This window comes from Amblyraja radiata, chromosome 4 (genome assembly GCF_010909765.2).
Source record: "Amblyraja radiata isolate CabotCenter1 chromosome 4, sAmbRad1.1.pri, whole genome shotgun sequence".
In the NCBI taxonomy this organism is placed as follows: domain Eukaryota; kingdom Metazoa; phylum Chordata; class Chondrichthyes; order Rajiformes; family Rajidae; genus Amblyraja; species Amblyraja radiata.
In genome coordinates, this window is record NC_045959.1 from 67,927,820 (window position 1) to 67,942,577 (window position 14,758).

Here is a 14,758-nt window from a genome sequence, read left to right on the forward strand (position 1 = left end):
GGTAGAGGTGTCCCAATGATCTTCTGCGCTCTGTGGACGATGTGCTGAAGAGCTCTCCTCTCCGCCTCCGTGCAGCTGAGATACCACACAGAGATGCCATACGTTAATATGCTCTCTGTCGTGCAGCGGTAGAAGGTTGTCAGCCGCTGTTGGGGCAGACCAGTCTTTTTTAATGTCCTCAGGAAGAACAGTCGTTGCTGTGCCTTTTTGACCAGCGCAGCGGTGTTGGTGGACCATGTGAGGTCCTCTGAAATGTGAGTGCCCAGAAACTTAAAGCTGGACACTCTCTCTACACTGTCCCCGTAGATGGAGATTGGGGCGTATTCTCCATTATGTGACCTCCTGAAGTCAATAATCAGCTCCTTGGTCTTGGAGGTGTTTAGTGACAAGTTGTTACGTGAGCACCAGTCCGCCAGGTTCTGCACCTCCGCTCTGTATTTAGCTTCAAATAACCATATAACCATATAACAATTACAGCACGGAAACAGGCCATCTCGACCCTTCTAGTCCGTGCCGAACACGTATATTCCCCTAGTCCCATATACCTGCGCTCAGATCATAACCCTCCATTCCTTTCCCGTCCATATAACTATCCAATTTATTTTTAAATGATAAAAACGAACCTGCCTCCACCACCTTCACCGGAAGCTCATTCCACACAGCCACCACTCTGAGTAAAGAGGTTCCCCCTCATGTTACCCCTAAACTTCTGTCCCTTAATTCTCAAGTCATGTCCCCTTGTTTGCATCTTCCCTACTCTCAGTGGGAAAAGCTTATCCACGTCAACTCTGTCTATCCCTCTCATCATTTTAAAGACCTCTATCAAGTCCCCCCTTAACCTTCTGCGCTCCAAAGAATAAAGCCCTAACTTGTTCAACCTTTCTCTGTAACTTAGTTGCTGAAACCCAGGCAACATTCTAGTAAATCTCCTCTGTACTCTCTCTATTTTGTTGACATCCTTCCTATAATTAGGCGACCAAAATTGTATACCATACTCCAGAATTGGCCTCACCAATGCCTTGTACAATTTTAACATTACATCCCAACTTCTATACTCAATGCTCTGATTTATAAAGGCCAGCACACCAAAAGCTTTCTTTACCACCCTATCTACATGAGATTCCACTTTCAGGGAACTGTGCACAGTTAATCCCAGATCCCTCTGTTCACCTGCATTCTTCAATTCCCTACCATTTACCATGTACGTCCTATTTTGATGTGTCCTGCCAAGATGTAGCACCTCACACTTATCAGCATTAAACTCCATCTGCCATCTTTCAGCCCACTCTTCCAACTGGCATAAATCTCTCTGTAGACTTTGAAAATCTACTTCATTATCCACAACCCCACCTATCTTAGTATCATCTGCATACTTACTAATCCAATTTACCACACCATCATCCAGATCATTGATGTACATGACAAACAACAGTGGACCCAACACAGATCCCTGTGGCACCCAACTAGTCACTGGCCTCCAACCTGACAAACAACCATCCACCATTACTCTCTGGCATCTCCCATTCAGCCACTGTTGAATCCATCTTGCTACTCCACCATTAATACCCAACCATTGAACCTTCTTAACCAACCTTCCGTGAGGAACCTTGTCAAAGGCCTTACTGAAGTCCATATATACAACATCCACTGCTTTACCCTCATCAATTTCCCGAGTAACCTCTTCAAAAAATTCAAGAAGATTAGTCAAACATGACCTTCCAGGCACAAATCCATGTTAACTGTTCCTAATCAGACCCTGTTTATCCAGATGCTTATATATATATTATCTCTAAGTATCCTTTCCATTAATTTGCCCACCACTGACGTCAAACTAACAGGTCTATAATTGCTAGGTTTACTCTTAGACCCCTTTTTAAACAATGGAACAACATGCGTAGTACGCCAATCCTCCGATACTATTCCCGTTTCTAATGACATTTGAAATATTTCTGTCATAGCCCCTGCTATTTCTACACTAACTTCCCTCAATGTCCTAGGGAATATCCTGTCCGGACCTGGAGACTTATCCACTTTTATATTTCTCAAAAGTGTCAGTACTTCCTCTTCTTTGAATCTCATAGTTTCCATAGCTACTCTACTTGTTTCCCTTACCTCAAATAAGAGATCACATTGAACTTAGAAGATTCTCACAGGGTTTGACAGACTGAATTTAGAAATAAAATTTCTTCTGAATGTCAGGATTTGTGGACCTGAGTTACAGGGAGAGATTAGGACTTTATTCCTTGGAGTGCAGAAGGCTAATGGGTGATCTTATAGAGATATATAAAATCATGATGGGAATTGGAAGGGTGAATGTACCAGTGTAGGTGAATGAAGGACTGGGGGCATAGATTTAAGGTGAGAGGGGAAAGATTAAATAGAAACCCGAGGGGTAACTTTCCCAATTATAGCGTGGTATGTATATGGAATGAGCTGCCAGAAGAGGTGGTTGAGGCAGGGACAAGAACAACATTTAAAAGACTCTTGGACAGGTACATTGAAAGGAAAGGTTTACAGAGATATGAACAAAGGCTAAGGATATTGCCGGGAGGATGTTGCCAAGACTCAAAGGACGAAGCTGTAAGGAGAGATTGAGCAGGGTAGGACTTTATCCTTGGAACGGAGGAGGATGAGGGTGATCTTATCTCATGGTGTACAACATTATGAGAGGAATAGATCGGATAAATGCCCAGAGTAGGGGAATCAAAAACTGAGGGCTTAGGAGTAAAGTTTAAGGTGGGGGGGAGGAAAGGATTTAATAGGAATCTGAGGGACAACCTTTTTACACAAAGGGTGGTGGGTATCTGGAACGAGGTAGTTGAGGCAGATACTATCATAACATTTAAGAGATATTTGGACTGGTACATGGATAGGATAGGATTAGAGGGGTATGGGCCAATCGCGGGGAGGTGGGACTAGTGTGGATGGGGCATGTTGCTCGGTGTGGGCAAGATGGACTGAAGGGCCTGCTGTATGACTGACTCTTTATTACCAAATACAGGCAAATGGGACTAGCTTAGACTGGCCATCTTGGTCAATAAGGACCACGTTTGTGTGCTGTCGACTCTGTCTCCAATGTGTGATAATTATGAACAGTGTACCTATTTTTATTTTGCAAAACGAATGCCAAAGTCTTGCCCTAAATGTACCTGCAATCATGAAATTTAGCAGTTAAAAGAGATGTTTAGAGTATTTTAACTTTGTTTCCCTTTCAAATATAAAACTTATAATGTTGGTTAATCCATTAATTTTCCTTTCACACATTTGTAAAACAATATATTCTCAAGACTGTTTGTAATTTCTTATACAATAGCTGACAATCCTTCTAAACACAGGGAGATGATGTGACCATTGGTGTCTGTTGTATTGACTTGAATCCGATACTGTTCCACCTTTTAGAATACCACATTTAATATACTGTGGTCTGAAATTGTCAACATTTGACATCTGAACAACTGAAATTTGTATTTTGCTTAATTATTGGTCCATATACTCTATTGTGTGGCTGAGATTATTTTTGTTAAATTTAAATTTTTTACATTGCATTTCTGGCTATAATGAAACAAGAGGTGCTGTTTATTTTTGTTTAAGTAATTTGGAAAGGCTATTCCAGAGACTAATTAAAATATTTTTAAAAGAACAGATTTGTTGATCGCTTTAAGCAAAGCAGCTTCAAGTTGTTTTTCACAAAGAGAACACAATGTACTGGCTGTACCCAGTTTCAAGAAGTGTTTATAATAAGTTTCTTCTATCGTGATTGGTAGAGTGAATGGAATTGTACTCCGCCTACTCCAGCTATCCCATTGAGGCCTCTTGGAGATTTGTGGTTACTTTTGTGATTCTAGCTGCCTATCATTGGCTGACTTCTTTGACCTTGCAGGGAATAGCAGGCAGTTCCTGGAAACCCAGTGTGTGTTGGGAACTGTTGCTGTAGCTTCGTAAACAGACGGCGCAGTGATTTAAAGGGATATGAATGAAAACTTTTAGGAAAAACAAAATTGAAAAACATTGAAAACCAGATGCAGGAATGTTACTCCGTGTACTTTGTTGTTGTTTCAAGAAGATTCAAGAATGATTAGAAAATTGCAGCCTGAAAAGGAGTTATCATTCCTGTGTTAGTTATTTAAAAGATCAATTGGCTCAGTCTTTTCAATCACCTTTTTTTTTGCACATATCCATGCAAGTTGTTCATCTCCAAGTGCATTTCCTGCTCCCCCGTTAAAACTATATGGTATTAGAAGCCATCAACATTGCCTGTTGTTTCTCCCAAATATTTTTTTATATATGGCTTGGATATACACAAATTGCTTAATTGGTTCATTTGCATATGTTAGGCAGACAAATATATGGAATTTCATCCAGTTGCGGTGTTTGCCAGTAATGTGCTCAGAATTCAATTCTGGCACCGAGCTCAAGACTTTCTTATTTATGTGGCTTACAGATTTGGGCCCCTGTAGTGCATGTTTGCTGTTAACTATAAAATTCAAGGCTAAGCTACAATCCTAGAAATCCAAAATAGTATATTAGAACTGGCCCGTAAACTTGGAGGAAAAGTAATTAGGCACCTGAATGTCTTGTGAAAGTTGAGTTGGCATGCTATGTTTTTGTCTGAGAAATTATGCAGATCTTTCCCCAAAGTTTTCAGTTGCTTTGGCCAGAGAGGTATTTTGCTTCCCTTAAAGATACTGAGTAACAAACTACCGTAAAAAGAATAATATAGGCACCAAGCATCTTTCTTCAGTTACTATAGTGTTGACAGTGATGTTCTGTGCTGCAAAGGCATGCTAGCTGCAAAGCGTTAACATTCACTGACACTACTCACTCCGAACCTGTAAATCAAGTTATTGATGGATCTCCAGGCACAAGCACATACAGACTATGCCTCATTCTGGCAGAGTTTAAAAAAAATCCAGAATGAAAAAAAAAATTGGGGCGCAATATTTTTTTATTCTACACCGGAGCCTTGCCTTTGGGCTCCTTGGACCGCATGCTGCCGTACAGCCACTGGATGACCCTGGCATTGCGCTCGATGACCGAGAGGGCAGAGGGCGTGGCCTTGTTCTTTCCCCGGAGCGGCTCGTTGCCGCTATCGCTGCTGCTGTGCCGGGATGGCTCGCTCTCCGAGTCTCGGCAGCTCACACTGCGAAACTTGAGGGCAAGGCTTTCGAAGGCGGCATCGTCGGCAAACTTCTCCCTGGCCAGGTTCTCGATCACCTCGGGCTCGAGTCCGCAGTACTCGAAGAAACTGTCCAAGCCCGAGCAGGCTTGGTAGAAGCGGCAGCTGAGGTCGGAGTGCGAGCGCCGCAATCCGCCTTCACCAACCCGCCGCTTGAGCGGCTCCTTGGGGCGGCCTGTTGCTGCTTCCCGGGGCGCTGCTGCCGTGGTTACTTGTGCACCCTGGGATGCTGCTGGCATGGCGACTGGGGGGGGGGGGAGGGGTGGAGAGGAAGGGGGTGACACGGGGAGAGAAGGGGGGGGAGAGGAGGGCGGGAAGGAGGGGGGAGAGGAGGGAGGGGGCAGAGACACAGATAGAGGGGCAGAGACAGAGAGAGAGGGGCAGAGACAGAGAGAGGGGCAGAGACACAGAGGGGCAGAGAGAGAAAGGGGGGCAGAGAGAGACAGAGAGGGGCAGAGGGAGGGGGGGAGAAAGAGGGGAGGGAAAGAGGGGGAAGGGGGAGAGCAGTGGGAGGATAGAGGCCAGGGAAGGGTAGAGGTGGGGAGAGGAGGGGGGGAGAGGAGGAGGGTGGAGGAGGAGGGGGAAGAGGAGGAGGAGGAGGGGGAGAGGAGGAGAGGAGGAAGGGAGTGGGGAACGGGCGGCGGTGAGTGTGCAGCGGGGCGTGCGTCAACCAAAGGACTGCGTGTTCAGCGTCTTCAATCCAGAGCCCGGGGGGGAGGGGTCGTAACAGGGGACGGCTGGTTCCCGAATGCAATACTCCCTCGCGGCTGGTGGTTCCCGGCTTCAGGGCCCGAGCACGGGGGGGGGAATGGTCGGGGGAGGGGGGTGACGTCACTCGCAGAGCGTGGAATATAGCATTGGCCGCGCGAAGCAGATCCATTGTGACGTCATCAGCCAAAGCAAGGCATTTTTTTCTAAGTTTGTTCAGATTTTTGAACATTTTGATAAATAACTCGAGAAATAAAGCATGAATTTTTCAGGTAAGACAATTTCGGATAAATATCTACCAGAATATGTTAAAAAAATTCCGTTAGAGTGTCTTTTTTTTTGAGCAGATGTGATCTCTCTCACACGCACACACACACGCACACACACACACACACACACACACACACACACACACACACACACACACACACACACACACACACACACACACGATCAGAGTTTTTAAACTATAGAGATATGATATGATTGAATCAAATTCAAGAATTATAAATTCACATTTCAAAAATGGTTTCACAATTCAGTAGTACTGATTTTCAATATTTGATATTTGAGAATACATGAGGTTGCATGCAAAATACTGATTTTCTGTGGTGAACGAAATGCAAATTATTGTTGGCTACAACATGCTGAAACTGTAGTGTAACCTTAGTAAAAAAGGATCTATTTTTGCACTTTTCTAAAACTTGGAATATCCCAAAATGCTTCATGGTCTATGAAGGAATTGGGTCTCGACCCGAAACGTTGCCTGTTCCTTCTCTCCATAGATGCTGCCTCACCCGCTGGGTTTCTCCAGCATTTTTGTCTACCTTTGATTTTTCCAGCATCTGCAGTTCTTTCTCAAACATGATAAAGCAATTGCTTTGTGTTTTTTAATCCAACAATCAATTTTCGGGATTTAATTTGTTTTTTCTTTAAAATTTGCTAATTAATAGAAAATCAGGCCATTTAAACTTTGAATACAAGGCATGATCCTTTCCTGAAACGTTGCACATCTAAAACTTCCTAACTAAATTTTGGTGCTCTATAGAAAAAATAAATTATATTTAAGTGCTCTTTAGTTTACGTTTGTTTCCAAGAAACAGTCACAAAGTGGAATCTGTATATTTATTTATGGAACTTTATTGCTATAAAACAATACAGCAGAAGAACAGGCCCTTTGGCCCACCATGTCGGCGCCAACCAAGATGGCAATCTAAACTAATTTCATCTGCCTGCAACTCGTTCATATCCCTCTATTCCCAGTCTATTCATGCGTCTGTCTGCATGCCTCTTAAATGTTGTTATTGTACCTGCTTTAATCAACTACCCAGTCCGTGTGTTGTAGGCACCCAGCATTCACTGCATAAAGGGCCTGTCCCACTAACGCGACTTTTCAACCACACACACACACACACACACACACACACACACACACACACACACACACACACACACACACACACACACACACACACACACACACACACACACACACACTCTAAGTCCTTTAGAGGGGGGGGAGAGAAGGAGTGGAGACATTTTTAGAAAGCCAGACAACTTTTAATAAAGTTTAGTGGGCATTTAACATTACCGGTCGGTTTACTTACCTTTTTTTTCCTCAACGAGCTTTACCTTCGACTACCTTCAATTACCTTTGATTGCCTTTGATTACCTACGAAAGCATTACGACCTTCTACGACCTACATCGACTTAACCTATGAGTAAAAAAATATTGCTTTTTTTCCATGGCGACCTTTTTTTACTCGCGGGCATTTTTCAGCATGTTAAAAAAAATGCCACGGCCTAGCTGAGGCCTCGAGTACGCGGGACTACTCTTGAGCATGAAGGAGAGTTACAAAGACCTCCTAGGACCTTGTGTCGACCAACCATGAGTTGAGGGCAAACTCTTCTAAACTTGCGAATTAGGTCCCCGCAGTGGGACAGGCCCTTAACAAAACAACTTGCTTTCTAAATCTCCTTTAAATTGTCTTTCTCGCACCTTAGCACTAGGCCCTCTAATATTTGATATTACCGTCCTGGGAAAAGGACTCTGATGATCCTACCTATCCATGCCTCTCATTATTTTCTGTTCTTCTATCAGGTCCACCCTCAGCCTCTGACACTGTAGAGAAAGCAATACAAACTTGTCCAATCTCACCTTTTAGCATCTCTCTAATCCAGACAGAATCTTTTCTGTGCCCTCTCCAAAGCCTAGAGTGTGATGATCAAAACTGTACACACTACTCCAAACCAAAGTTTTATGCAGCTTTTATTTTTGCAGTTTTATCAAGAAAGTTTAACGGTTATATTTACCGACTTTTATGCTGAACGCTCTGAACTATGAAGGAACCCTATTTTTTACCACCCTATCTACTTGTTTTGCCACTCTCAGGAGTGTTGCTCTGTACATCAATGGTCCCAAGAGTCCTACATACTTTCCTCTTGCATTTGACCTCTCATAATGCACTGGCTCAGATTAAATGCCATCTGCCATTTCTCTGCCCAAATTTCCAAATTATCTACATTCTGCTGTATGCTTTTGACAACCTTTCTCACTAACCACAACTCAATCTATTTTGATGTTATCTACAAACTCACTAATCATATCACCAACATTTTCATACAAATCCTTTGTATTTTAGACGTCCCACCACTGATCTTTGTGTATCACTACTAGTCATAGACATTCCAGTAGGCAAAACACCCTTCCACCACTACCCTTTATGTTCTCTGACCAAGCTAGTTTTGTATTTAATTTGACAACTCACCAAGAATCCCATGTTAATTAAGTTTCTGACCAACATACCATGAAGGACATTGTCAAATGCTTTACTACGGTCCATATAGACAACATCCACTGCCCCGACCATCATCAATCCTCTTTGCCACCTCCTCAAAAAGGACTTGCCCCACACAAAGCATTTCTGACAATTCCTATTAAGGTCATGCTTATCCAATTGTGAATAAATCCTGTTCCTATGATTTGTCTCCAGTAATATCCCTATTTATTTGTGCATCAGAAAATGAATTAATTGTTTGCCGAGACCTGATGCCAATGAACAGCTGGAAAGTCATTGGTATGAAAATAATGAAAGCAGGCATTGGCTGATTAAAAGAAAGCCTTTGTCCAACAGGTTGTATTCTCTCAAGTGAGTGTTACTGCCTGAGCATCAGAGGAAAAACATCCTAGTAAAGGAAGGTGGTTATACAGTAGAGGTCAATCATCTCTGTCCCAGGATATCTCTGGTGAAGTTTCTCAGAGCTATATCCAAGACACAACCTTCCTCAGTTGTTTCATGAGTGATCTTTCTTCCATCGTAATGTCAGAAATGGCAATATGCAATCAAAAGCAAACAATTCCATTCACAACTTCTCAGCAAATGTAATATCCTGTGCCTGCACACACCAAAACTGAGACAGCATTCTAGTATGCACTGAAAAGTGGCAATAATATTCATGCCATTAAAGTGCAACGGATTGACCAATGTCTGGTCCAACCAGACAGAGTCTAACCAATCATCCTTGATGTTCAATGGCATTATCATCACTGTCCCCACCATCAATGTGCTGGAAGTCTTTATTGATCCCATGGTATTGTGCTCTCTCCAACCCTCCTTTAAAATGTAATAGGAAATCTAGATGGATTGGGCAGATAGAGAGAAACTATGTAAATTAGTAGTTAAGGACTACAGATTTCAAATGATGGACAGAAGGTGCACTGGGATGTGAAGATGAGTGTTTTTGGAGAAATTAGTTAGAACCTGGAGCTTACTGCTGAGGAATGAACCTTAGAAAATCTAACCTGGATGATGTTTTGTTATCTTGCAATGTAAACAAATAATGAAGTCGGAAAGTTGATTTGAAGTATGTCTTGTGGTCATCGGCACAGTGCATATTGCACATCAAATAATTGAAATATTGCACTTATTAAAGCGACTTCATGCATGCTTTTATGTTCAAATATCAATTCAAGCAATTTTATATCTCAATCAATGTGAGCAAATTTGGGCCCCATATATGAGGAAGAATGTGCTGGCTCTGGAGAGGGTCCAGAGGAGGTTTACAAGAATGATTCCAGGAATGAGTGGGTTAGCATATGATGAGCATTTGACAACACTGGACCGCTACTCGCTGGAGTTTAGAAGGTTGAGGGGGGACCCCATTGAATAATGAAAGACATAGCTAGAGTGGATGTGGAAAGGATGTTTCCACTAGTGGGAGAGTCTAGGACCAGAGGTCATAGCCTCAGAATTAAAGGGTGTTCTTCTAGAAAGGAGGAACCTCTTCAATCAGAGTGTAGTTAATCTGTGGAACATTGCCACAGAGGGCTGTGGGGGCCAAGTCAGTGGATATTTTTAAGGCAGAGTTAAACCAATTCTTCATTAGAACAGGTGGCAAGGGTTATGGGGAAAAGGCAGGAAAATGGGATTAGGAGGCAGAGATCAACCACGATTGAATGGCGGAGTAGAATCGATGGACCGAATGGCCTAATTCTACTCCTATAACTTGTGAACTTGTGAATCACGATAAAATTGTTTAAGTATAAAGTCGTTAGATTTCTAATTGGCATGTTATCTTTACTGCTTCTCAACACTAGAGCTCAAATCTCTATTAGGTTTTCAGCCGTGGTAATTCTGCACTTTAGCTCTTTGCCTCAAACTTACAAAAAATGTTACTCGTTTTGATTGGAAACAGAGATGCAGGCTCATAAATCTGATGTGGCACCGTAGTTCTGTGTAAAACAAATAAATAAAACATTGTTTGGATATTGCTGGCAAATCACTGCTTATTGTTCATCCCTAATTGGTTCCAGAAATCTTAGACTTGCTAGGCCATTTCTGAAGACAACTAAGAGTTAACCACATTGGTGAGGTTGGATTGCCTTGTAGGCCAGTTCTGGTAAGGATGGCAGAAATTCCTCCAAAAATAACTTTACTAAAGAAATTTAAAAAAATACAGTAGTTTCAGATTGAACATTATTGATATAGTTTTATTTATTAAAGATATATTAACTTACTTGAATTTAAATTTCCCTCAAAGTTGAAAAAGATGAAAATTCGTATTTTTGTAATAACTATGATAATGCAGTAACCTAACTGATGGCAAATCAATTGCTTTGCCCTAATCAATGGAGATTATAGCTAACAAAAAAATCTTGATGATTTTCAACTTATAATTTTTTTAAATTAAAATAAAAGTCAGTTTCTTATTTGTCTCCATGTTCTAATGCTTTCAAAAGAGATTTTGAAAGGACGTGTCATGTAATTTTATTCCCCCCCCCCCTCCCCCATACTTTGGAGTTTAATAAAGTAAGAAGAATACTCTTGTGTTTGAAGTGATGTAACCTAATTAGCAACATTTATATCCAGTGAGCAAAAATCTGGAAGGTTGCTGACTCAAGTCCAACTATGGTAGAAAGAACGTGACAGTACATTGTTACTCACAATTTTGTTCATTTGGAATCTGATAGTTGTGATTCTACTACTGTGTCATAATGTACAAATCTAGCCCAGTAGTAACCAAGTCATTTTTATTCCCTGTTCTTCAAAACTTGATTAATTAATATTTTAGTATAATCTGAGTGATAATTTAATGTTAATTGCATGAGGTAAAATAACATTTTAAAGACAAGTGATTTACAATAATTGATCGTGACAAAGTTATACTTGACAAAGAATTGATGTTCAGAGAAACGGCGACCATATCAGGAATTAGATGAACTAATGCAATTGTTTTCCTGTAGGCTTTGCCTTCTCGTACAAGACTCGTATGGTTTATTTAGTGAAGTTCACCAGCAGACATTTTGCTCAGTGGAAGAGGACCTGCAGTCAAACAATGCTTGCTGGGAGGGAAAGACATGTTACCTGAGAGAAATGAAGATTCTACAGAGAACAACAAGGGGAAGGTAAGAAGGGTGAACGAGACAGCAAATATACATTTGTTGGGGATAGTCAATAGTTTGGCCACAAATGTAGACATTCAGGGCATCAAAGCTTCTATTGGTTAATACTCTTGATACAAACATGATCCAAGATCTTATTTTGTGTTTATTTTTCCTTGGCATATTTTACAAGCTTGATGATGTTGTGACAGAAATTAAGAATACAATCAATATTTGGAATGTATATATATTTGCTGACTGGATGTTATATCTGCCATTGTGAATCTTTTACTTTTGATTTGCAATAGAGAGACTAAAGTTCATTGTCTGCATTAAGTAATACCATGTAATGAAGGTGTTGCAACTATTAGGGAGCTTTGCCCACAATAGGCAAGAGTTAGTACTTACCCATTTTAAACAAAATCTGGAGTTTTGGCGCTTAATGTATGGACTACAGCATTCCCTCCAATATCATTGAATGTCTCAATTCCTCTATTCTTCATTTGAGGTTCTTGCTTTTGAGCAAGAGCAATTAATTGGTTTGCATCAGTAGAGAAAGAAATAGAGTTAAAGTTTCAGACCAGTAACCTTTCATCAGAAAACCAGCTTTGACCAGACTTAATAGCTTCTGCCCTAATAGTAGCTATTCCAGCATAAAACAAAATGGTTCACATTTTCTGCAAGAAACCAGGTCTCCTATGTTGTACATAGAAAAAAAAGTAACTTCTGAAAATACTCAGTGTGAGGGAGCATCTTGTGGAGGTAGATAGTTAACTTTGAGATCAAAGATCTTTTATTATAATGAATGATCATCCACATGAAATATTAAGTATTGTTTCTTGCTCAACAGGTCTTGCCTGACCTACAAAGTATTTTTTGTCTATTTTCATTTCAATTTCCAGTTAGAATAGAATAGAATAGCCTTTTATTGTCATCCAGACCGAAGTCTGAACGAAATTTAAGCAGTCATACATATAATACAATACAATAAAAAACAACAATAAACACATATTAACATCCACCACAGTGAGTCCACCCAACATCTCCTCACTGTGATGGAGGCAAAAGTCTTAGGGCTGCAGTCTCTTCCCTCCTCTTCTCCTTCTGCGCTGAGGCGATACCCCCCGGGCGATGTTAAAACCTGTCCTCGCGGCTCAAACACCGCGGCCCGGGGTAGTCGAAGCTGCCGCTCACCAGACCTGCTGACGCAGCCGCTGGCCCGCGGCCGAACCCCCGGTCTCAGGCCACCGCCACCAGAACTGCCGTCCCAGCCCCCGGAGCATCGTTCCAGCCCCGAGCCGGATCGCCCTCACGTGAGTACTGCCACCGTCTCAGCCTCGCGCCAGGCCGCCGCTCCTCCCTCGCGCCAGGCCGCCGCTCCTCCAGTAAAAATGCATTTACATAGCATTTTGCTTTTGTGCAATCAGTTGCAGTCATCTGCTATATTCGGAATATCTGTTATATTCATTGGGAGCTAATTTGTTTCACTGATCCTGCTAGCAGACAAATTATCGTGAAATGGTTGCTTTTATTTACTTCTTTAATCTCCTGTAGGAATTGCATTTTAGTTTCCCAAATTGAAAAAAATATTGCTTTCAGCTGCAGACCATCCAATGACCTTTTTTATAATCGAAGATAGACACAAAATGCTGGAGTAACTCAGCTGGACAGGCAGCATCTCTGGAGAGAAGAAATGCGTGACATTTCCGGTCGAGACCATTCTTCAGACTGATGTCTGGGAATGGGCGGTACAGAGATACGGAGTAGTTGGAGACAGTAATGGGCCTGTCCTACTTAGGCGATTTTTTTCGGCGTCTGCCGGCGACTATCATAGTCAATATCTACGAGAATGTCTACAGCAATCTACCCCCTAGTCGGCATCAAGCTACCGACAACTGGCGACCCATAGAACGTCCACCTACGACCATACGTACGACAACCTACGTCCACCTGCGACAATCTACAACAAGGTAAGACAATTCAGTCGCCAGTTCCTGTCGCGGGTTGACGTAGGGTGATGTAGGTAGTCGCCAATGGAATTCAACGATGTCAGCACCGGCGATAACCTACGTCAATCTGGCGACAACCTACGTCTTCCTGGCGACAACCTACGTCTTCCTGGCGACAACCTACATCAGGCTACGATCGTTGGTGTCAAGCCGAAAAGTTTTGAACATTTCAAAATCCAGCAAAAAAAGACCAGAAAAAAGGTACGACTCTTTGGACGACTGAGGAGACCATACAGGCGACACCCCAGCGACCTGGTGGCGACAGCCTAGTCGCCTGTAGTCGCCTAAGTGGGACAGGGGCATAAGACTGGTAGGAGAACTGGGGAGGGGATGGAGAGATAGGGAAAACAAGGACTACTTGAAGTTAGAGAAGTCAAAGTTCATACTGCTGGGGTGTAAGCTATCCCTCTCTCTCCATCCCCTCCCCCTTCCCAGTTCTCCTACTAGTCTTACTGTCTCCGACTTCATTTTATCTTTGTACCGCTCACTCCCCTGACATCAATCTGAAGAAGGGTCTCGACCTGAAACGTCACCCATTCCTTCTCTCCAGAGATGCTGTCTGTCCCGCTGACTTACTCCAGCATTTTGTGTCTATCTTCGATTTAAACCAGTATCTGCAGTTCTTTCCTCCACCTTTTTTAGATTTTTGAAAATCCAGAAATTAAATGAGGCAAAGCTTTCAAAAAGTTACTGCAGTAAATGGGAAGCTCTTGTAATACACTTGTTCTGAATTTTTTTTACTGTAGTGGTATTCTGAGTGAAGACAGGTGTAAGCGGAAGGGGTCTAAGGTTGCTGAGAGGACAAAGATAGATGTCATCTATTGTTGATTACCTCAAATATTAGCAGATGTGTTGGTTGTAAAATGACAATCTGATCAAGCTGGGGCATGCTTATTTAATGCTTTATGACTGGCTGGCTGCTATTTTTTTGCAGTATTGTGGTATGGTCTAACTAGTGTAATGCTAAACTCCGGCTGAACAGGT

At 42.1% G+C, this 14,758-nt stretch overlaps 1 protein-coding gene across 4 annotated transcripts in view; it reads left to right on the plus strand.

The window, feature by feature from the left end:
* Positions 1-14,758, plus strand: part of spidr (scaffold protein involved in DNA repair) — a 261,397-nt gene that overhangs the window by 207,911 nt on the left and 38,728 nt on the right. For all 4 annotated transcript variants that reach the window (XM_033019697.1, XM_033019695.1, XM_033019696.1 and 1 more), the window contains exon 11: positions 11,628-11,789. In XM_033019697.1, the coding sequence (XP_032875588.1) occupies positions 11,628-11,789 (162 nt within the window). The remainder of the gene's footprint in view (positions 1-11,627; positions 11,790-14,758) is intronic.